The sequence below is a fragment of the Vulpes vulpes genome, chromosome 14 (assembly GCF_048418805.1).
Source record: "Vulpes vulpes isolate BD-2025 chromosome 14, VulVul3, whole genome shotgun sequence".
NCBI lineage: Eukaryota > Metazoa > Chordata > Mammalia > Carnivora > Canidae > Vulpes > Vulpes vulpes.
This window is the reverse complement of record NC_132793.1, coordinates 55,978,387-55,998,252: the sequence shown is the minus strand read 5'-3', so window position 1 is coordinate 55,998,252 and position 19,866 is coordinate 55,978,387. Positions and strand designations below refer to the sequence as shown.

The 19,866-nt window shown below is 41.6% G+C and overlaps 2 protein-coding genes across 30 annotated transcripts in view; one reads left to right on the top strand and one right to left on the bottom strand.

Annotated features, from left to right (window-relative positions):
* The window catches only part of GIN1 (gypsy retrotransposon integrase 1), a 28,458-nt gene extending 20,268 nt beyond the window's left edge, over positions 1-8,190 (bottom strand). For 2 of the 4 annotated variants that reach the window (XM_025992837.2, XM_025992839.2), the window contains exon 1: positions 7,978-8,112. The gene's annotated coding sequence lies outside the window, so the exon portion shown is untranslated. Of the gene's footprint in view, positions 1-6,009; positions 6,257-7,977 lie in introns of all 4 variants that reach the window. The other 2 variants (XM_072736665.1, XM_025992840.2) reach the window with 2 other exon arrangements.
* Positions 8,191-8,200: 10 nt separating this feature from the next.
* PPIP5K2 (diphosphoinositol pentakisphosphate kinase 2) overlaps positions 8,201-19,866 on the top strand; it is an 88,799-nt gene continuing 77,133 nt past the window's right edge. For 9 of the 26 annotated variants that reach the window (XM_025992831.2, XM_025992830.2, XM_025992827.2 and 6 more), the window contains exons 1-3: positions 8,201-8,387; positions 13,781-14,137; positions 18,543-18,738. In XM_025992831.2, coding sequence (XP_025848616.2) covers positions 14,000-14,137; positions 18,543-18,738 — 334 coding nt within the window. In that variant the 5' untranslated portion in view covers positions 8,201-8,387; positions 13,781-13,999. The remainder of the gene's footprint in view (positions 8,388-13,780; positions 14,138-18,542; positions 18,739-19,866) is intronic. The other 17 variants (XR_011997010.1, XM_072736657.1, XM_025992833.2 and 14 more) reach the window with 3 other exon arrangements.

Here is a 19,866-nt window from a genome sequence, read left to right as displayed (position 1 = left end):
CCCTACTGGAAATTGTAACAGGACAGAGAGAATTTACTACGTATATACTCAGTCGTTGTCCTGTGGCCCTATTTTTAAGTTCCATGATGCTCTAAATCTTAGTTCTTCTTTCTGTCTTTGGTAAAGTGCCATTCTCTTTTACCTCCACCACCTACCCAATCTGTCACAGAAGACCTCTTGATGCCTCTTTAGGCCTCTTTACTTTAATGTCTCCTCACTAGTTTTTCCCCTGCCAAATGATTCTATGACAAACTTCCACCCTTCATAGATTTTCATTTTAGTAAGACTTGTATGACATCAAGTAGGGAATAGACAATGCTGGCCCACCTATCCATTTGCCTGCCTGCCACTTGAGCTCTGTATTAAATCTCAACTCTTAAACCAACAAGCAAAAATCATTTGTCCTATTTTCAACTCCAGGTTACACTGACATAAGCTCTTCCAAGTCCAAAGGCCATAAAGAATTGCCCTTTCTCAATTTAATTTTACTTTATAGAGATTTTGCCTTTAGGTTATCTCTACCCCCACATCCATATGGGACTCGAACCCATACTTCCAGATCAAGAGCCAGCCAGGCACCTCTCCCCTTTCTCTTTTAGATCAAATCACTAGGGTCTGTGTTCTGTAAAATAGATGATTCCAAATTACTGTTTTCTATGAATGGCTTTTCGAACAAACAATGTTCTATATCATCTAAAAGAGAATCATCTGGGAGTATGGTATCTGGAGGAAGATAAGATTTACACAAAGATAAAATCCTCTATTGCCTCCCTTTCAGAGATCAGTAATGGTCGCACAATCTGAAGGATCTTAAAAAGAAAAGAAGCCTTTTCAAGCCTATAAAAAGCCCCCAGGAGCAAAAGACCAAACTTTTACACCTCAGAGAAAGTACAGGTCCCGTAACACATGGGGTATGAGCAATTTTAACTGGTAGGAAAAAACTGGCCGTTGGACAACATGAATGTCTCCATAAACCACAGTGACAGCCATATTTTGTCCTTATACTTTAAAACTTCTCTAAGTTCCCCCAACTGCCCTCCCCGATTATCTAGGATGTCTTAGTCCATTTGGGTTGCTGTAACAATCTACAATAGACTGGGTGGCTAACTAACAACAAACATTTATTTCTCACAGTTCTAGAGTCTGAAAACCCAAGCACAAGCTGGCAGATTCAGTGCCTGGTGAAAGCTTGCTTCCTGGTTCATAGATCACCTCTTTGCTCTGTCCTCACACAACAGACGGTGCTGGGGAGCATTTGACCTCTTTTAAAAAGAGCACTAATTCTGGGGTGCCTGGGTGGCTCATTAGCACCCGAGTCTTGATCCCAGGACTGTGAGTTCAAGCCTCAACACTGGGCTCCACACTGGGCATGGAAACTACTTAAAAAAAAAAAAAAAAAAAAAGGCACTAATTCCATTGTTGAGGGCTCCATCCTCATGAACTAATCACTTCTCAAATACCATCACACTGGTTAGGATTTCAAAATACAGATGAGGGGGGACACATATTCAGTCTACAGCGCTGAGAATACTAGAAAACCTTTAATCAATGTAAGTGAAGCCCTCAGTACATACAAGGATCTGTGCTATCAGGATACCCTTGGCTGTCCTATCTAAAATACATGAACCGGGATCCCTGGGTGGCGCAGCGGTTTAGCGCCTGCCTTTGGCCCAGGGCGCGATCCTGGAGACCCGGGATCGAATCCCACATCAGGCTCCCGGTGCATGAAGCCTGCTTCTCCCTCTGCCTGTGTCTCTGCCTCTCTCTCTCTCTGTGACTATCATAAATAAATAAAAAATTAAAAATAAATAAATAAATAAATAAAATACATGAACCAAGATTCATGTTCAGAAAGCCTATTGGCTGAAATTAACCTGTCCACTTTCAAACCCTTACCTTTTGAAGAACTGAAAATAGATCAAAATAGAATAATTCACTCTCCTCAGAGCAAGCCCATAGTATAAAAGTCAGGCTTTGCTGGAGCTTTGCTGCAAAAGTCAAGTAGTAGATAGATAGTCAAGTAGTAGATAAAAATGTAATAAACAGAATCTTGGAGACTGAGTTCTTTGAGGTTTTTGTTATCATCCTCAACACATTTTTATTTTCCAAATGAATTACTAAGAGAATAGACACTATTTGACTGCCCCTGGTCATCTCCACTGCTTAATGCAAAGTCTAAAACTACTTAGCCAAGCCCCTACAATCTGTACAAGTCCTATAGTTTCTCTTCGTCTCCTTTATATACCTTTGTTAACATCCCAACTATTCTCTGTACCTGATCTATGTCACCATTTCCCTCATGAATGGCCTATCCTTCTAATTCTGATTAAGTCTTAACCATTTTTCAAGGTCAAGCTCTAACTCCTCACTGAAGCAAGCCTTCCATAATACCTGAATCTGAAGTGATTTCAACCTCTCCTGACTTTCTTTGTACCTTTGTAGAACTTCCTGTTTTACTATTATAGTTGCTTTATAGTTGCTAGGTTTTTCATCCATGCAACTTATTATTTGTTCATTCATTTACCAAGTCCTTAAATCCTTATATGAACCAGGTTATGGGAATATAAATTTAAAAAAAAAAAACAGAATCAAAAAACTTTTCTTTTTTTGTTAAGATTTATTTGAGAGAGAGAGAGAGAGAGAGAGAGAGAGAGAGAGAAGAGAGGAAGACTGAGAGCAGGGGGAGGGACAGAGGGAGAGAATCTCAAGCAGAAACCCCCCTGAGCACCAAACCCATTGCAGGAGCTTGATCTCAAGATCCTGAGATCATGACCTGAGCTAAAATCGAGAGTTGGACGCTTAACCAACTATACCACCCAGGCGCCTCCCACAACTTGTTTTTTTTAAGGGCAATGTTAAGAAAGTGAAAGGAGCAATCACAGCTAGGAGAAAATATCTGTAGTGCATATATAATAATAAAAACTTGCGTCTTAGAACTTGTAAATACAACTCTTATTTTTTTCAAGTTTTTATTTAAATTCTAGTTAGTTAACATATGGTAAAACTGGTTTCAGGTACAGAATTTAGTGATTCATCAATTATATGTAAATAACATCCAGTGCTTGTTACAAATGTGCTCCTTAATACCCATTCATTTAGTCCATCCCCCAGCCACCTCCTTCCATCAATCCTCACTCTGTTTGTCCTCTATAGTTGAGTCTATGATTTGCTTCCCTCTTTTTTTTAATTCTCCTATGTTCATGTTTGAACATGAACATGTTCATGTTTTATTTCTTAAATTCCTCATGAATGAAATCATATGGTTGTCTTTCTCTAATTTGGCTATAATACACTCTAGCTCTATCCCCATCGTTGCAAAGAATTTGTAAAGAATTCCTAAATCTCAATCAGCAAAAACAAACCAACCTAAAGAATGAGCAAAAGATTTAAATGGACCTTTCATCGAAGAAGATATGATTGGCAAATAAACACATGAAAACATGCTCAACAAAATCAGACATTTAAAAACCCAAATAAAGGGGTGCCCGGGTAGCACAATCAGTTTAGCGGCTGTCTTAGGCTCAAGTCATGATCCCAGGGTCCTGGGATCAAGCCCTGCATTGGAGCCTGCTTCTTCCTTTCTCACTTCCCCTGCTTGTACACTTGTGCACACTCTGTCAAATAAATAAAAAATTTAAAAACGCAAGTAAAAACTGAGATACTATTACACATCCATCAAAGAGGCAAAATACAATAAAAAAGAAACAAAACCTGGCAATACTAAGTACTACCAAGAATATAGAGCATTGCTGGTGAGAATACAAAGTGGTATAAACATGTCAGAAAACAGTTTTAACTCAAGAGTAATGAAAGTGTATGTCCACACAAAAATGTGTATGAGACAGTTTCTAGAAGCTTTATTCTTTTTTTTTTTTTTTTTTTTTTTTTAGAAGCTTTATTCTTAACAGCTAAAATCTGAAAACAAACCAAATGTTCATCAACTAGTGAATGGATAACAAACTATGGTAGATCCATATGGGGAAACACAACTCAGTACAGATAAGGAACAAACTAAAAATATACTTAATAGTATCTCAAAAAGATAAGTATCTCAAAAATCATGATTTTTACGCTAAGTGAAAAAAGTCAGACAGCAAAGGCTACACACTATGTGCTACTGTAGGACAACTGGGAAAGCCAAAACTACAACGGCAGGGAACAATTTTTTTAATTAAAGGAGATTTTCTTGAAAATAACTGCAAAAGCAATTCTTAAAAATTGCAGACATTTATACAGTTCTTCACCGTGATGATCCTCACAACATCATGTAAAGTGGATACTAGTCATATATCCACTTTGTAGACAAGAAAATAAGAGTTTCAAAGACATCAGATTTACTCAAAGCAACAACATGAATCTCCATTCACTTACATTTATACCTTGTTTTTTTTTGCTTCAGTTTCCTGCTGGCTCCCCCCCCCCACCGCCGCCCTACACTGGTAACATAATTATTGTCAACCTCAGATTTCTAATACTTGGTTCAAGCCTCTGCTAGGGAGGTTATAAAATGACTATGTAATTAATAATTCAGATCACATATAAGAAACGAGAAAGTCTTATTAATTTTTAATGTCTACATTGTTTCACACAGTTTGGGACACAGTGGGCCGTTCAACTATTTGTAAATGAACAAAGAATTATTTGCCATTTTCTCATAGGAAAGATGGCAGTGAATCAAAAAAAAGCACACGTTCCAAAGATAATTGTTATCTCACTTAGGGACACATTACTTCACTCGCATATACACGGCAGAGTAAGTAGGGTATGCCTAAGAAGCCATGGCTTTTGGGAGTCAAAATTGCTAGTGGATGAGTTACCTGAGCTTCAACATCCACATCTCAAAGAAGAAAATAATAGTTATCTCTCTTTTTTCATAAGTAACAGGATCAACGAGATTAAGGGTCCGAAAAAGGGTATCCCCAAGTGGCTCTGCGCCTCCTTCAGCCCAGGGCGTGACCCTGGAGACCTGGGATGGGGCCTGCTTCTCCCTCTGCCTGTGTCTCTGCCTCTCTCTCTGTGGCTCTCATGAATAAATAAAATATTTTTAAAAAATTCCTCTGCAAGTGGCTATTCAATATACAATTATCACTAAAACATTTAGGCGTTGTTATCATTCACACCAAGCTGTTCAAAATAAGACAGAACACTTTCTTTTCTCAAAACCTTTATCTATGAGGAAAGAGATTTGGAGATCTCCTTTTCACTGATGATCAATGTTTTACGGTAATGTCTATTTATGTTCTACTGCTAATAAGGAATCTCTGAAGACAAGAGTTGTACACTGTGGGGATCCCTGGGTGGCTGAGCGGTTTTGTGCCGCCTTACGCCCAGGGCATGACCCTGGGGTCCTGGGATCGAGTCCCACATGGGGCTCCCTGCATGGAGCCTGCTTCTCCCTCTGCCTGTGTCTCTCATGAATAAATAAATAAAATCTTAAAAAAAAAAAATCTGTACACTGAATAACGAGTTTCCCGTCTAGTAGGGTCCGTGGGCTTAAGTACAACAGGAGAAATCAGTTCACAAACAGGAGAGCCACCTACACAGGTTAAAGTAGACGTAGACGGCTAATACTCGGCCTTTATATGCAGGAATACTGTGAAGACCAGCAGGTGTTTTTTTTTTTTTTTTTCCTTTTCAAAGCACACCCACCACTTGATCCCTAAAAACCTTTTGAGTAGTTAATGCGATAAGACACGACTTCACGCTGTGGTAGTATCAGAACAAACATCAATGTCTTCCTACATCCAAACACTGAACCAAAGTATCCTAGACAGCGGAGGTAAGTCGCTCAAGTCACACAAAAAAACGAAGATCAAGCCTTCCTTCAACATGCTCTTATTTTTAAGAGTTTGTGTTAAAACGGGTACTTGTGTGTTATGACATGTAGGGATGAGAAAAAGGGGGTGGGGTGAAGGTGGCGGATGGCACGTCCTCATTTAGCCAGCCAGGGGGCGGCCAGGGTCGAATGTGGGGGAGGTGTGACCCCACGTCACACACCGCAGTCAGTACCTGCGGGGACACTGATCACTCAGCTCCGCGCCTCGGGTCTCGCGTGCGCCAGGAGGGGAGGCGGGGAGGCATCGCTTCGCGGGAGGTGCGGGCAAAACCCCTGCAAGCCCCACCACCCGGGTCTCCAGAAGGTCGTGACCCGCCCGTGTCCCCTCTTAAGTGGAATACTCAAAAATCCGCAACAGCTCGACAAACGGATTTAACTCGTCGTCAGACTTTTCGCTTCTGAATTAGCCTACTCCCGTCTCTGAAAAATAAAAAACAAAAATAAAAAAAGAGCACAAACTGTACGCAAGGCCCCTGAGGCCTGCGAAGCCTCAACCCACGGCCCCGACGCTCCTCCTCAACCTGCAGATGCCACCAATGACGATGCCTCCCCGGCCACACGTGATAAAACGCATTTCCACCTGGAAAAAAAAATTAGGGGATCCCTGGGTGGCGCAGCGGTTTGGCGCCTGCCTTTGGCCCAGGGCGCGATGCTGGAGACCCGGGATCGAATCCCACATCAGGCTCCCGGTGCATGGAGCCTGCTTCTCCCTCTGCCTGTGTCTCTGCCTCTCTCTCTCTCTCTCTCTCTCTATCATAAATAAATAAAAATTTAAAAAAAAAAAAAAAAAAAAAAAAAAAAAAAAGAAAAAAAAATTAACTTCTCCGGCAGCCCGGGTGGCTCAACGGTTTAGCAGCGCCTGCCTTCGACCCAGGGCGTGACCCCGGAGACCTGGGATCGACTCCCACCTGGCGCCCTGCATGGAATCTTCCTCTCTCATGAATAAATAAATAAATCTTTAAAAAAGAAAGGAATTCTGACTCCTAAATCTCAGGATAGGGCAGCCCTGGTGGCTCAGCGGTTTAGCGCCGCCTTCAGCCCAGGGCGTGACCCTGGAGTCCCTACATCGGGCTCCCTGCAGGGAGCCTGCTTCTCCCTCTGCCTGTGTCTCTGCCCTTCTCTCTCTTTCATGAATAAATAAAATCTTAAAAAAAAGAACTGATTTGGGGGGCAGCCCGGGTGGCTCAGCAGCCCAGGGCGTGACCTGACCCCGGAGATCCGGGACCGAGTCCTACATCGGGCTCCCTGCATGGAGCCTGCTTCTCCCTCTGCCTGTCTCTCTCTCTCTCTGTGTCTCTCATGAATAAATAAATAAAATCTTTAAAAAAGAAACTGACTTCTAAATCTCAGGACAGGGCAGCCCGGGTGGCTCAGCAGCCCAGGGCACGACCCCGGACACCCGGGATCGAGTCCCACGTCGGGCTCCGTACATGGAGCCTGCTTCTCCACCTCTCTCTCTCATGAATAAATAAAATCTTTAAAAAAAATTAAAAAAAAATACTTCTCTGCTTTGATTCAGAAAAGCTCATGGAAGGAAACCCCACGTGGAGGTAGCATTTTTTTCCCCGTTTCCTTTAAAAACGGCGGGGCCAGATACTCCCTTGGGTTCGCCCGTCTCCCCCACATGGAAGACTTTTAATTTGGGGCAAAAGGGTGACACTTCAGATCAAAGGGCAGCTACGCTGAGGAGGGTGGGGGCGGGTGGGGCTGCCTCCGCGCCGGCCGAGGGCGGCGGTCAACTTTCCTCAGCCTGCCCGCGGCCGGGTCCGCCGCTCCTTTCCCGGGGACTTCTAACGGCTCATCGGTCGACGTCGGAGGGCGCTGACGCAGCCACGCTCGGCGCGACCACCGCCCGGGAGACGCCGGGAAGACGCCGGGGCCGCCGCCCGCGCCCGACCGCGGGGCTCGCCCCTTCCCGCCCGGCGGCCGCGGGAGCCGCCGCCACGCCCGCCCACGGCCCGCCCGCCGCTAGAGCGCCTGCGCACTCTCCACGCTCAGCGAAACCCGTCCACAAAACTAGTCGATGCAAATCATTTTGAAATTCCTGTCAGGTGACGCCTCACTTTAACGTGATAATAATAAAGATTAAAAAAAAAAAAAAGTCAGCCGCTACAACAAAGCACAGGGGAGCGACCACTCACCGAAAGTGGTCCTAAACGCAAACGACAGCCTTTAAGCGTCCTCTCGCGACTTATCTGGTGCTGCCGGAAGCGGAAGTGCTGGCGACTTGAAGCGCGGGGCGCCTTTATAGGGTGGGGCGTGGTGGAGGGGCCGTGCGGCGCCGTCGGGCCCTCGCCGGAAATGGTTCCGCCCGGTGGGGTTTGTGTGTGAGACCCGGGCGGGCGTGGGGAGAGGCGTGACGGCGGCGAGGGAGGCGCTCCCGCGGGCTCGGCGGCCGCTCGGCGTGGCCCTTCCCCGGCTTCTGGAGGCGGCGGGGCGGGGGGCGGCTCCGTGGAGCGGGACGGCCGCAGTCTTCAGGAACGCTTCCGTCCCTCTCGCCCATCCGAGGGGAGCCGAAGGCCGCACGGGCTCGCGGCTGCAGCGGCAGCAGGTGAGCTCGGAGCCCCGGGACGCACCGGAGCAGCTGCCGGAGCGCGGGGCCGCCGTGGCCTCGGGGCTGCGCGGAGCCCGGACCGCCGAGCGTCGGGGCGGGGCGGGGCGCTGACCCCCGGCCCCAGGGGCTCCGCGGCCGCTCCCCCTCCATCCTCCCCCCTCCTCCTCCCTCTTCCTCCCTTCTCCTCCCCCTCCTCCCCTTCCTCCTCCTCCTCCCCCTCCCCCTCCTCCCCTGCCTCCGCCTCCTCTTCCTCCCTCCTTCTCTTCCTCCTCCCTCCACCTCATCCTCCTTCTCCCTCATCCTCCTCCCTCCCTCCCCCTACTCCTCCCTCTTCTCTCTCTCCTCCCTCCTCCTCTCCCTCCTCCCTCTTCCCTCCTCTTCCCTCTCCCTCTTCCTTCTCCTCCCCTCCTCTCTTTCCTCCTCCCCCTACTCCTCCCTCTTCTCTGTTCTCTCCTCTCTCCTCCTCCCTCTTCCCTTCTCCTCCGCCCTCTTCCTCCTCCCCCTCCTCTCTTCCCTCCCCCCTCCCCCTCCTCCCTCCTCATCCTCCACCTCCTCCCTCTTCTCTCTCTTCTCTCTCCTCCCTCTTCCGTCCTCTTCCTCCCTCCTTTCCCTCCTCCCGCTCCTCTCTCTTCCCTCCTCCTCCCCCCTCTTCCCTTCTCCTCCCTCCTCCTCATCCTCCCCCTCCTCCTCCTCCCTCTTCCCTCCTCTTCCTCCCCTCCTCCCCCTCCTCTTTTTCCCTCCCCCTCCTCCCCCTTCCCTCTCCCTCCTCCCTCTTTCCTCCTCCCCCCACTCCTCCCTCTTCTCTCTTCTCTCTCCTACTCCCTCTTCCCTCCTCCTCCTCCCCCCACTCCTCCCTCTTCTCTCTTCTCTCTCCTACTCCCTCTTCCCTCCTCCTCCTCCCCCCACTCCTCCCTCTTCTCTCTTCTCTCTCCTACTCCCTCTTCCCTCCTCCTCCTCCCCCCACTCCTCCCTCTTCTCTCTTCTCTCTCCTACTCCCTCTTCCCTCCTCCTCCTCCCTCCTCATCCTCCTCTCCCTCCTCCCCCCACTTCCCTCTTCCTCCCTCTTCCCTTCTCCCTTTCCTTCATCCTCCTCCCCTACCCTCCTCCTCTTCCTCCCCTCGTCCCCCTCCCCCTCGGGTGTGAAGGACCCAACAGAAGTTCGGGGACTGCCTGCCCCGGGAGAAGGACGGAGGGGGACCGCGGGTGGGCGCCCCTGGAGCCTGTCTCCTGGGACGTGGCGACCTTCGCACTCCTGTGGGTGATGCTTGTGTTGCCCTGGGGCGCTGGAAGGCCTGGCGGGGGAAGCAGGAAGGCGTGGCTGGCATCCTCGCTCCGCGTCTGCTTTTGCTCTTGAAAATTCCTCCCTGTAAAGCACACTTTTTGTTTCAGGCAGGTTGAACTCTTTTTTTTTAAACGTTTTATTTATTGAAGAGAGACCCAGAGAGACAGGCACAGACAGAGGGAGACGCAGGCTCCCTGCAGGGAGGATGCAGGACTCGATCCCGGATCCCCGGGGTCAGGCCCTGAGCCCAAGGCAGGTGTTCACCCGCTGAGCCCCCCCCCACATGCCCCCCCCCACATACCCCCCTCACATACCCCCCCCACATACCCCCCCCCCCCGCCCCGGGCGCCCCAGGCCAATTGAATATTAAAAATAACTGGCGTTGGGATCCCGGGGTGGCGCAGCGGTTTGGCGCCTGCCTTTGGCCCGGGGCGCGATCCTGGAGACCCGGGATTGAATCCCATGTCGGGCTCCCGGTGCATGGAGCCTGCTTCTCCCTCTGCCTGTGTCTCTGCCTCTCTCTCTCTCTCTGTGGGACTATCATAAATAAATAAATAAATAGATAAATAGATAAATAAATAGATAAATAAATAGATAAATAAATAATAAACAAACAAACAAACTGGTGTTAACTGAGTTCTTAAAGTGTGGCAAGTGCTTTACATATTTTCTCCTATATGTCTTTCCTATAACAGTCCCACAAGGTAGATTAAATTATGATTATTTTCAAAGAAGTAGGTCCTGAGGCTTAGAGAGGCCACATAACTCGTCCTAAGCTTTTTTTTTTTTTAAACTAGTAAACATGTGAGCCTGGATTAGAAACCACATTTTTCAGATTCCAGAATCTGTGTTCTTAACTGCTGTACTATTGTTGTCTTGCCATTGATGCTTCGTTGCTTTCAGTTTCTTCGCTAACATTTTTCTGTGGTTGGACGTATTGATTAAAAAAAAAAAAAATTCAGTATTCCAGTGTATGGGTCTGATGAAATGATGTCTGTCCTCCTGGAGCTTTCCTGTCGTGGTGCAGAATCAAACAGTTCAGAAACCAGAATACTGACAGCCGTGTGGTTTGGTTTAAAGCAGGTGATGAAACTCATGTGGCGAAGATGTCAAAGTTGCACAGCAAATATCGCTCTTTTAAGTCTTAAACTCGTGCCTTTCGTGGTAGCTGGGAGGATATTACACTTGACGATTGGTGGGACATTTGTCGGTCACCCACGTAAGTGCTGTGCACCAACTGATCAAGTGCTGGGAATATACAGAGGAGGCCCTTGTTCTCCAAAACCCCCCCGACACAACTACATATAACTAATAATAGGGAGCTATTAAATTTCCTAAGTGGAAATTATAATTGGTTATATTGGAGGATGTCCTTATTTTTAGGAGATGCATGCTAGGGTATATAGAAACGAAGTATATCCATGTCTGTACCTTTCAAATGATAGAGCAAGATTACACGTATACGTATGTATAAGGAGGAAGTAAATACAGCAAAATGTTAGCCATCGTTGAGGCTAGTGGTGGATGTGTGAGTGCATATGTATGGTGAGCCATTCTTTCAGCTTCCTTGAGTATCTGAAATCTTTCACAATAAAAATTTGAGGAGGGGAAACACTAACTCTAATGGAAACAGGTCACTGAAAAGATATATCCCAAATGCTGTGGGTCATGGAGCGTGGGAAAGATGCTGATGTGCACGGAGGGGTTGGCAGTTGTCGGAAAAGCTTTTATTGAGGACTTCGGAATTTATGAAAGGAGAAATTGGAACTCTCAAGGACAATAGTGAATTATAAGGAGAAGGAGAAGCGGGCTCAGCAAAAAAAAATAGTGCATGAATGTTGAAAGAAGGAAAACATCAATTCCAGGGTTTTGTGAAACTTGGCATGGACTTTTTTGTATGAACTTATAACTGATGCTTGGCTGCCTTTGCCAGCATGCAGAAGCCTTTTTAATAATGTATTATGAAGCTATTAGTAATAGTGCCCTGGAACTGGAGTCAACATTGACAACAGTGTTTCCAATGGAAAATGCTTTTAGGATTTCAGGAAAATTGGTCATGTGTCTGTTCCAGCTCATCAAGAGAGGAGGGTTTTGAATACCACGTAGGACTGATGGATGACCCATGCTGTCATTTTAAGGACTGAGTAGCTTGGACCATGGTAGGTTTGTGAAGGAGAGGAGTGTTTTTACTCCAGGCAGTAGTGTTCAGGATAGTGTCAAGCACTGTCCAGTAGTGGTAAGACTCCATGTGATGAGGTCTCCAGCAGCAGCAGCAATGGCAAAAAAGAGTTTCTATAGCATCATTACATGGGTGGTAAGGAGGCACCCTTCTAAGTTGAGTTGTTTGTATTTGTTCTGTGTCAGTTAAGTTAGGTCAGGAATCTCAGTCCTAATTATAAAAGCCAACAAGATAGATAAATAGCTAACATTTACTAAATGCTTACCTTGTGCTAGTTGCTGTTGTGTCTTCATTGTCATTTCATTTTCAGAATAATTTAGGATGTTTATCCCATTTTACAGATGGTGGCATGAAGGACGCAGAACTGAGCAACTATCAGGAAAAGCTTTCTAACTCACTTTTGTCAAGGCCTAGAGCAGTGGTTCTCAATGTGATTGATTTCCAGAACAGTGGCAGCAGCATGTTGGAATTTTTCGAGTAGTGAGTCCTCCTTTAAGACTTTCTAGTTTAGTATTTTAACAAGCCCTCCTGGTGATTCTGATGTATGAAGTTTGAGAACCACTTTGAGTGTAGATGCTTTAGTAGCATGGTACTTTCCAATTTAAAAATCAGAATTGAGTAGTGTTTGTCTTTTGAACCAGTATTTCCTACTTTAATTTTTAAATCAACTGTTTAATATTTCATAACACTGTGAAATTTTAATTTGGAAGTTCCATAAAGTCAAGTCTGGCTATGTACATGAGGGTTTTAATATTTAACGGAGCCACCAGTTAAACTAGAATTAGATCTTTAGGAATAAGAGTTTTGGTGTTATGCACTGCAGTTTTAGCTAACCTATAATCCAACTCTTAAGAATATTTGATCAAATAATTATCTTACCAGTAATCAAGTTGATTGTTATGTAGTTTCATCTTGGTAGGTAATTATTTTTAATGTGACCAAGGAATGATAATATACATAGCTTTGGTAAAGAATATTTTGAGATATCACTATTATGTGAGTTCTTTTTTTTTTTTTTTTAAGATTTTATTTATTTACTCATTAGAGACACACGGAGAGAGAGGCAGAGAGAGAAGCAGGCTCCATGCAGGGAGCCTGAGGTGGGACTTGATTCCAGGACTCCAGGATCAGGCCCTGGGCTGAAGGCGGTGCTAAACCACTGAGCCAACTGGGGCTGCCCTAATACTGATGTTGATAGGCATCAGTTTATATGGAAAAGCTTGGATGTCAATCACATAAAAATTGTGTGCAGAATTTATTATACATGTACATTTTTTTTTCTGAGGAGAGGATCTGTAGGTTTTATTAGGTTAGCCAAAGAATTTTTGACTTGTAAAAGTTTAAGAGCTGTTATAATGAAATCTTATATTTAATCTTGTTTAGTTGATTTTTTTTTGAGACTAGAATCCAGAAAGGTTTTATTCCATTAAAAAACAACAACAACAACAACAACAACAACAACAAAAAAACCAAAATAAAACCTGTTTGCAAACTGAACTTTCAAGTTAAATTCTTTTAAAAATTGATTAAAGCTGTCAGTGGGTTTTAAACCCATATTACTGGGGTTTTTTTTTTCCATTCTATTCAGGTATTCCTACAAAGGTGTTTAGCTTTCAATGGACTTTTGTTATAATTTGAATGATTTTCTCATTTGTTAGATATTTCTGGACTTAAAGAATTTAGTATTTTTTGTTATTGTTACTTCGTTATCTTGTTACTATCCTTTTGTTATTTTGAATCAGTTTGTCAAATTGCTAAAATGTAGATTCTTGAAGATCAGAGCCTAATTTTTTAATTTTATGAAAGAAATGTTATTTCATTTGAAGGTATGCATCAAGTTACTGGTCCTGATTTTACGAGTGTTATTTTACTTTTACTTGAATGTTTTTGAAGTACAGTCTCCAAAATTAATTTTTCATTGCATTTTAGGTAGAAAGACTGCGGCATCAACTCAGTGAAGCAGTAACCTCGTTCTTTGTCTTTTAAACGTCAAGAACGAAGCAGTGGTATCTGAGACCAGAAGAACATTTGCCAACTAGCTGTCATCACAATTTCAAGTGATTGTATAAGCAGAAACAAGCTGCAGCCTATGTGTCAGCTAGTTTAGAGAGAATGGTTTATTTAGAAGCAGTTTTAGTGTAGTGCTTTATGTCTGTATCAAATGAAATAAAAATGAGTGAAGCCCCTAGATTCTTTGTTGGGCCCGAAGATACAGAAATAAACTCGGGAAATTATCGGCATTTCTTCCACCATGCTGATGAAGATGAGGAGGAAGAGGATGAGTCTGTAAGTTGTTTGTGTGGTGAGAGAAGACCAATACCGTATAGGCTTCTTACTAATCACTGTAAGGTGAACTAATAAACTCTCTAAATTGGGAAGACATTTTTGCACATGGAAATTTGTTGGAAATCGTCTGTGCTGAAAAGCATATTTTTAGTAACGTTGTTGAGCCTACGGTGTGCATCAAGAAACCAGTTAGGTGTCAGACCTCTCATTTGTTTGATTATGTTAACTTCAGTGTCTTTCACAAATGTTCACTGATAGGCCCAGCATAACAGAGGATTCAGTTAAAAACATGGCAAGGAGAGAATAATCAGGGCCGTACCAAAAGGGTTTCTTGTATGTAGAAGTACCTAAAGAGTACATCAACATAAAGAAGTAAGTTGAAAGAAATAACTTTAAAGGTACTGAAGAAGGACTTCGCCAACTTTGTTAAGTTTGTCACATTGTCAGTACAAGTGGTGGTTGACCCAATATAGCCTTATTTATTATTAACTCTTCAGAAGCCTGTAACTGTGTGACTAGAAGGAGAGGCTACCTCAAGGATCCAGAGGAGTATATAAGTGCACAAATCTTATCTTTTTGATCTGATCTACCAAGATATATAGCCATAGGTGCATCTTTAGGAATAACACACATTTATTATGTTCATTTAACTCTAGTTATATTAGCTCAATATTTTTCTTATTTTCCCTTTAGACGTAGAGATTACTGTGAAAACTGATTTAACATACAAACTTATGTTTGTTTTTTCTTATATTTCCAGTTGAAAAGATGATTTTTTTAAGAAAGATTTATTTACTTCTTTGAAAGAGAGAAAGAGAGAGAGAGAGAGCAGTAGGGGGGGCAGAAGGAGAGGGAGAGAGAATCCCATGCAGAATCCATGCTGAGTGCAGACCCTGATGCAGGGCTTGACCTCAGGACCCTGAGCCGAAATCAAGAGTCGGACACTTAACTGACTGAATTGCCCAAGCATCCTGAGAATTTTGTTTTCAAACCAAAACCTGTTATACTTGGTAAAGGTAGTAAAAAAAAAAACCCAAAAATACCTAATGGATGATCCTTTAAATCCTTTTCATAGTTATTTAACACTTCACAGTGCGCTTACACATATCTGAAAACCTATCCCACCCACACCTCACCCCAGAAAAAAAAAAATGATTTTCAGAAAACTATCACCTGAAGTGTTATCTAGAAGTCCAGTAAATGAAACAGAAAAGCAGCTTTTCTCTGACTTAAGCTAGAAAGTACTATTGACTCAGCCTCTACTGCCCCTATCATCTGAACATACCGTAAACATCACTGACACGTCAAGTCCATTTCTTACACATAAGGACTTTTGTCTGTCCCTTATATCTAGAACTGTACGTGTCTCTCCGCCCTTACCTTTTATGTTTCGGCAATATCAAATTTTTGTTTTTCACATGTTATTCCATGTTGTACCATGCCTCTTTGCTGTTGTACTCTTTTATCTCTATGAAATGCCCTTTTCTGGGGGTTACTTTGTAAACTGTTTTTCATTCTTCAGAACCTTGCTCATATTCCCTATTCTTCTCCCTCTCCTTGTAGACTTGCATACTTCTTCCACAGTACTATTTTTTTTTCTTTTTTTAAGATTTTATTTATTTATTAGAGAAAGAGAGTGCACGAGCAGTGGGAGAGGGAGAAGCAGACTCCCCACTGAGCAGGGAGTCTGACATGAGGCTCCATCCCAGGATCATGACCTGAGCCATCCAGGTGCCCCCTCAGTACTGTTTTTATATTTGACATACATACTTGTATTCCATGTACCATAACATACTACATTATTGCTGTGATCTTTTCGATTCATAGCACTTTGAGGTTAGGTAGTTTCTATGTATCTAACTTTAGGCACTTAGTGTAATTCTTGGAACCTTGGTACTAATTAAATTGAGTTCACATTTGTGATGCATAGTTGTCACTTTTGAGGAACTCGATTTGGTTTATTTGGCCTATAGATTAATAATTTGTTCCAGTTAATTCTCCTGTTTTTAAGATTAAAAGTATGAATTTAAGAAAAATAAAATAAAAAGACGTATGAATTTCATTTTAGACACTAAATCTAACAAAATAAATCTCTTTAAAAAGTTATTTCACTTCCAAGGTTTTACCTAATAGGAAAATTCTATAATTTTGTCTTAATAATGCAGGTTTATTTGTGCATTTTAAACTTGGCAGTTTCTAGTTCATCTTAGCTAATAGTAGATATTAATTAAATAGATCTATAATAAATAAAATGGAACTTAGTAGCTTTTTTTAAATTGTAAAGCAATAGGGTATGTTAGGTTGAATGCTTTTTTAACTGAAGTATAATTGACATAATAGTTTGACCTATACAATGTGGTGATTCTGCAATTATATAAAAATGTGGACCATGATAAGTGTAGTTACCATTGTCACCTTAAAAAGTTACCGTTATTGACTATATTCCCTGTGCTGTACTTTTCATACCTGCGACTTACCTATATGGTAACTGGAAGTCTGTACCTCTTAATCCCCTTCACCATTTTTACCCATCCCACCACCCCTCTTCCCTCTGGCAGTCTCCACTTTGTTCTCTGTATTAGAGTCTTTTTTTTTTTTTTAATTCGTTTTGGTTTTTAGATTCCATATATAAGTGAAATCATAGGGTGTCTTTCTGACTGACTTATTTCACTTAACATGCTGTAGGTCTATCCATGTTGTTGTGAATAACAAGGTTATATTCTTTTTTATGGCTGAGTAATATATATATACTACATATTTATCCATTCATTTATTGACGGACGCTTAAAGTCGCTTCCGTATCTTGGCACTTGTAAATCATGATACAATGAACATATCTTTTTAAATTAGTGTTTTTGTTTTCTTAGTAAATACCCAGAAGTAGAATTAATGGGTCATGTGTGTGGTATTTCTATTTTTATTTTTTTGAGGAACCTCCATATTATTTTCTACAGGGGTCACACCATTTTACATTCCCAGCAACAGTGCACAAGGGTACCTTTTCTCCACATACTAGCCGACACTTGGCTATTTCTTGTCTTTTTGATACTAGCCATTCTTATTAGTATGAGGTGATACCTCATTGTGGTTTTGATTTGCATTTTCCTGATGATTAGTGATTTTGTGCATCTTTTCAAGAATCTTTTGCCCATCTGTATGTCTTCTTTGGAGAAATGTCTGTTAAGGTCCTCTGCCTGTTTTTTAATTGGATTATTTGATTTTTTTTGGTGTTGAGTTGTATGAATTCTTTTTATATTTTAAAAATTGACCCCTTAATGAATATACCATTTGCAAATATCTTTTGTTAGCTGAGGAAGTATTCTTTAGGAACATCATGAACTATGTAGAGGCTTTTGATCAGGAAAGAATTAAATAAGGGAACATAAAAGTGGATGATCAAGGTGGGAAAAATAGATCCCAGGGAGATTAGGATTTACAATCAAATTCAATACTAATTTGATCTCTAAATTTCATATGAGTCAGAAGAGGCAATGGAGAAATCTACTTTTAGGTGTAAAGAAGAATAGCAGTTTAAATCTGATGTTACCCAATTTTAAGATTTATAACAAGAGAAAGTCTAGGAAAACACTTTGGAGCTCAGATTATAATATATGAAATATAAAAATATGGAGGAGGGAGAACTAAAAAAAACAACTGGGCACAGCTCTATTTATTTGATAAAACTCTTAATTACTTGAATGCAAAGATCTCAGAATGAATCTTGAGTAATTTTGTAAATCTATGAGCTACTCATAAGGTATTTCTATATCCTGCTTTTTTAGTTTTAGGACAAACCATAACCTTTAAGCTGTAGCACGGGTACCAAAGATGAGCAACACCATTAAATAGGAATATTGAGTATGAAGATTGGAATTTCAAAGAGCATTGACACCTTGGTTAGCAGTTTGGCTTTCTCCAAAATTTTCTTCCAGGTTGTCGTTGGTGATCAACCAATTCAAAGCCAAGCTACAAAAATAGTTTAACACTGTATAACATAGCTTTATAGTCAGAATATCTTTTTTTAAGCAAGAGAATTCTTTATCTCACTCTCATTGGTCTTTTCACTTGGATTAGATAGGTTTTGGCCTTCATTTTCCTCTTTCTGTTGTGGGGAAGGTCATTAAGTACTAGAGACAATTAAGGAAGGAGTACCTGTTTAAGTTTAAAATCAGAATGAAAATAGTAATGATGTCCTGAAAGTGAAAGTTTTCCAGACCTTTTTAGCCAACTATTATTTGTTATTTATTATAACAAAAATATAGTTTTGAAAAATGTAGGGTTTTTTTTGGTTAAGGTGTCATTTGTATTGATCACATCACTCATCTGCTTCTGAAAAACATATTGGTCTACTTTAGAGTTTGTATTAAGTCAACCTAATTTTTTTGTTGTTTTCTTTCTGTTTCAGCCACCGGAAAGGCAGATTGTGGTTGGAATATGTTCCATGGCAAAGAAGTCCAAATCCAAACCAATGAAGGAAATTCTTGAACGGATCTCCTTATTTAAATATATCACCGTAGTAGTATTTGAAGAAGATGTTATTTTGAATGAACCAGTAGAAAACTGGCCTTTATGTGATTGTCTTATTTCGTTCCATTCTAAAGGTATTAAAGAATGGGAACTCCCTTTATCCTCTTATAATAGACCTAATACATATTAATTGTAGAATATTAGATAAAATAAAATTAAACTCCATTCTCACAGATCAGTAATGTTGCCATTTTGATAAATTTCTTTTGGTCATTTTTTGTCTGTATTTTTTAAACAAATTTATTGTTATAGTGTATATGTAACTTTATATTTCATTTTTTCATCAATTATACCAAGAAATTTTTTCCCCTCCATTACATTCTTCCAAGACCTGATTTTTGAATTCATGAATTATTGGATATTTTAAGCCCTATACTTTTGCCCTATATAAAATGATCTATCTTTCCTCAAATGCAAATATTCATATTTTATTTCCAAAGAACTTAATATTTGAAATTTCAATTTTACTTGGTTTCTTTTGTAAATCAAACAAATATTAATTACACTTAAGTATTACTTAATGGTATAGTATGCCTTCATAATGAGACCCACTAATCAAAATCATTACTGAATATCTGAAAATTTGTAACCTCAGAATCTGTGAATTAAGTGAATTTCTAAGAACTGTAATTTAAAAGATGTGTGCATAGTTATTTTTATTCATATTAAATCACTTTGTTACCAAAATAATGTAATCTCTAGCTGTGTTAAAGTTTCACTTTAGCTAGGTGTTCAAGAAACTTTTCCTTCAGCAAGGGGATGGAGCATGGCTGAGACTTTATGTGCTCCTATATAGTCTGTAGAGAAGCCAAGGCCCTGGTCTGTTTTATTAAACTTAAGTCTTTTATTTCAGGGAATCTTAAAATTGGCTTATCCCTGAGGGTAAGGTGATCTTGCCTTACTACCACATGGTTCTTCCTTCCAAAGCTGATTTTTTGCCTGTAAAAACTAGGTGCTGTCTAAGGTCATATTCCATATACTGTCTCTTTGTAAGGAAAATGTTCCTCTTTAACAACACGGAAGCAGGGAACTGTTACAGAGGTTCCTCTGTGCTGAATTCTGTTAGGATGCTTTAAATCATAGACTTGGAGGTATCTTGATGACAAGTGATTAATTCTCCTCAGAGTCTTTACAAACCTAGAAGGGTTTATAATTTGTGGAAGTGATTCTTGGTATAGAGAGCTTTTATTAAATTTTAAAAA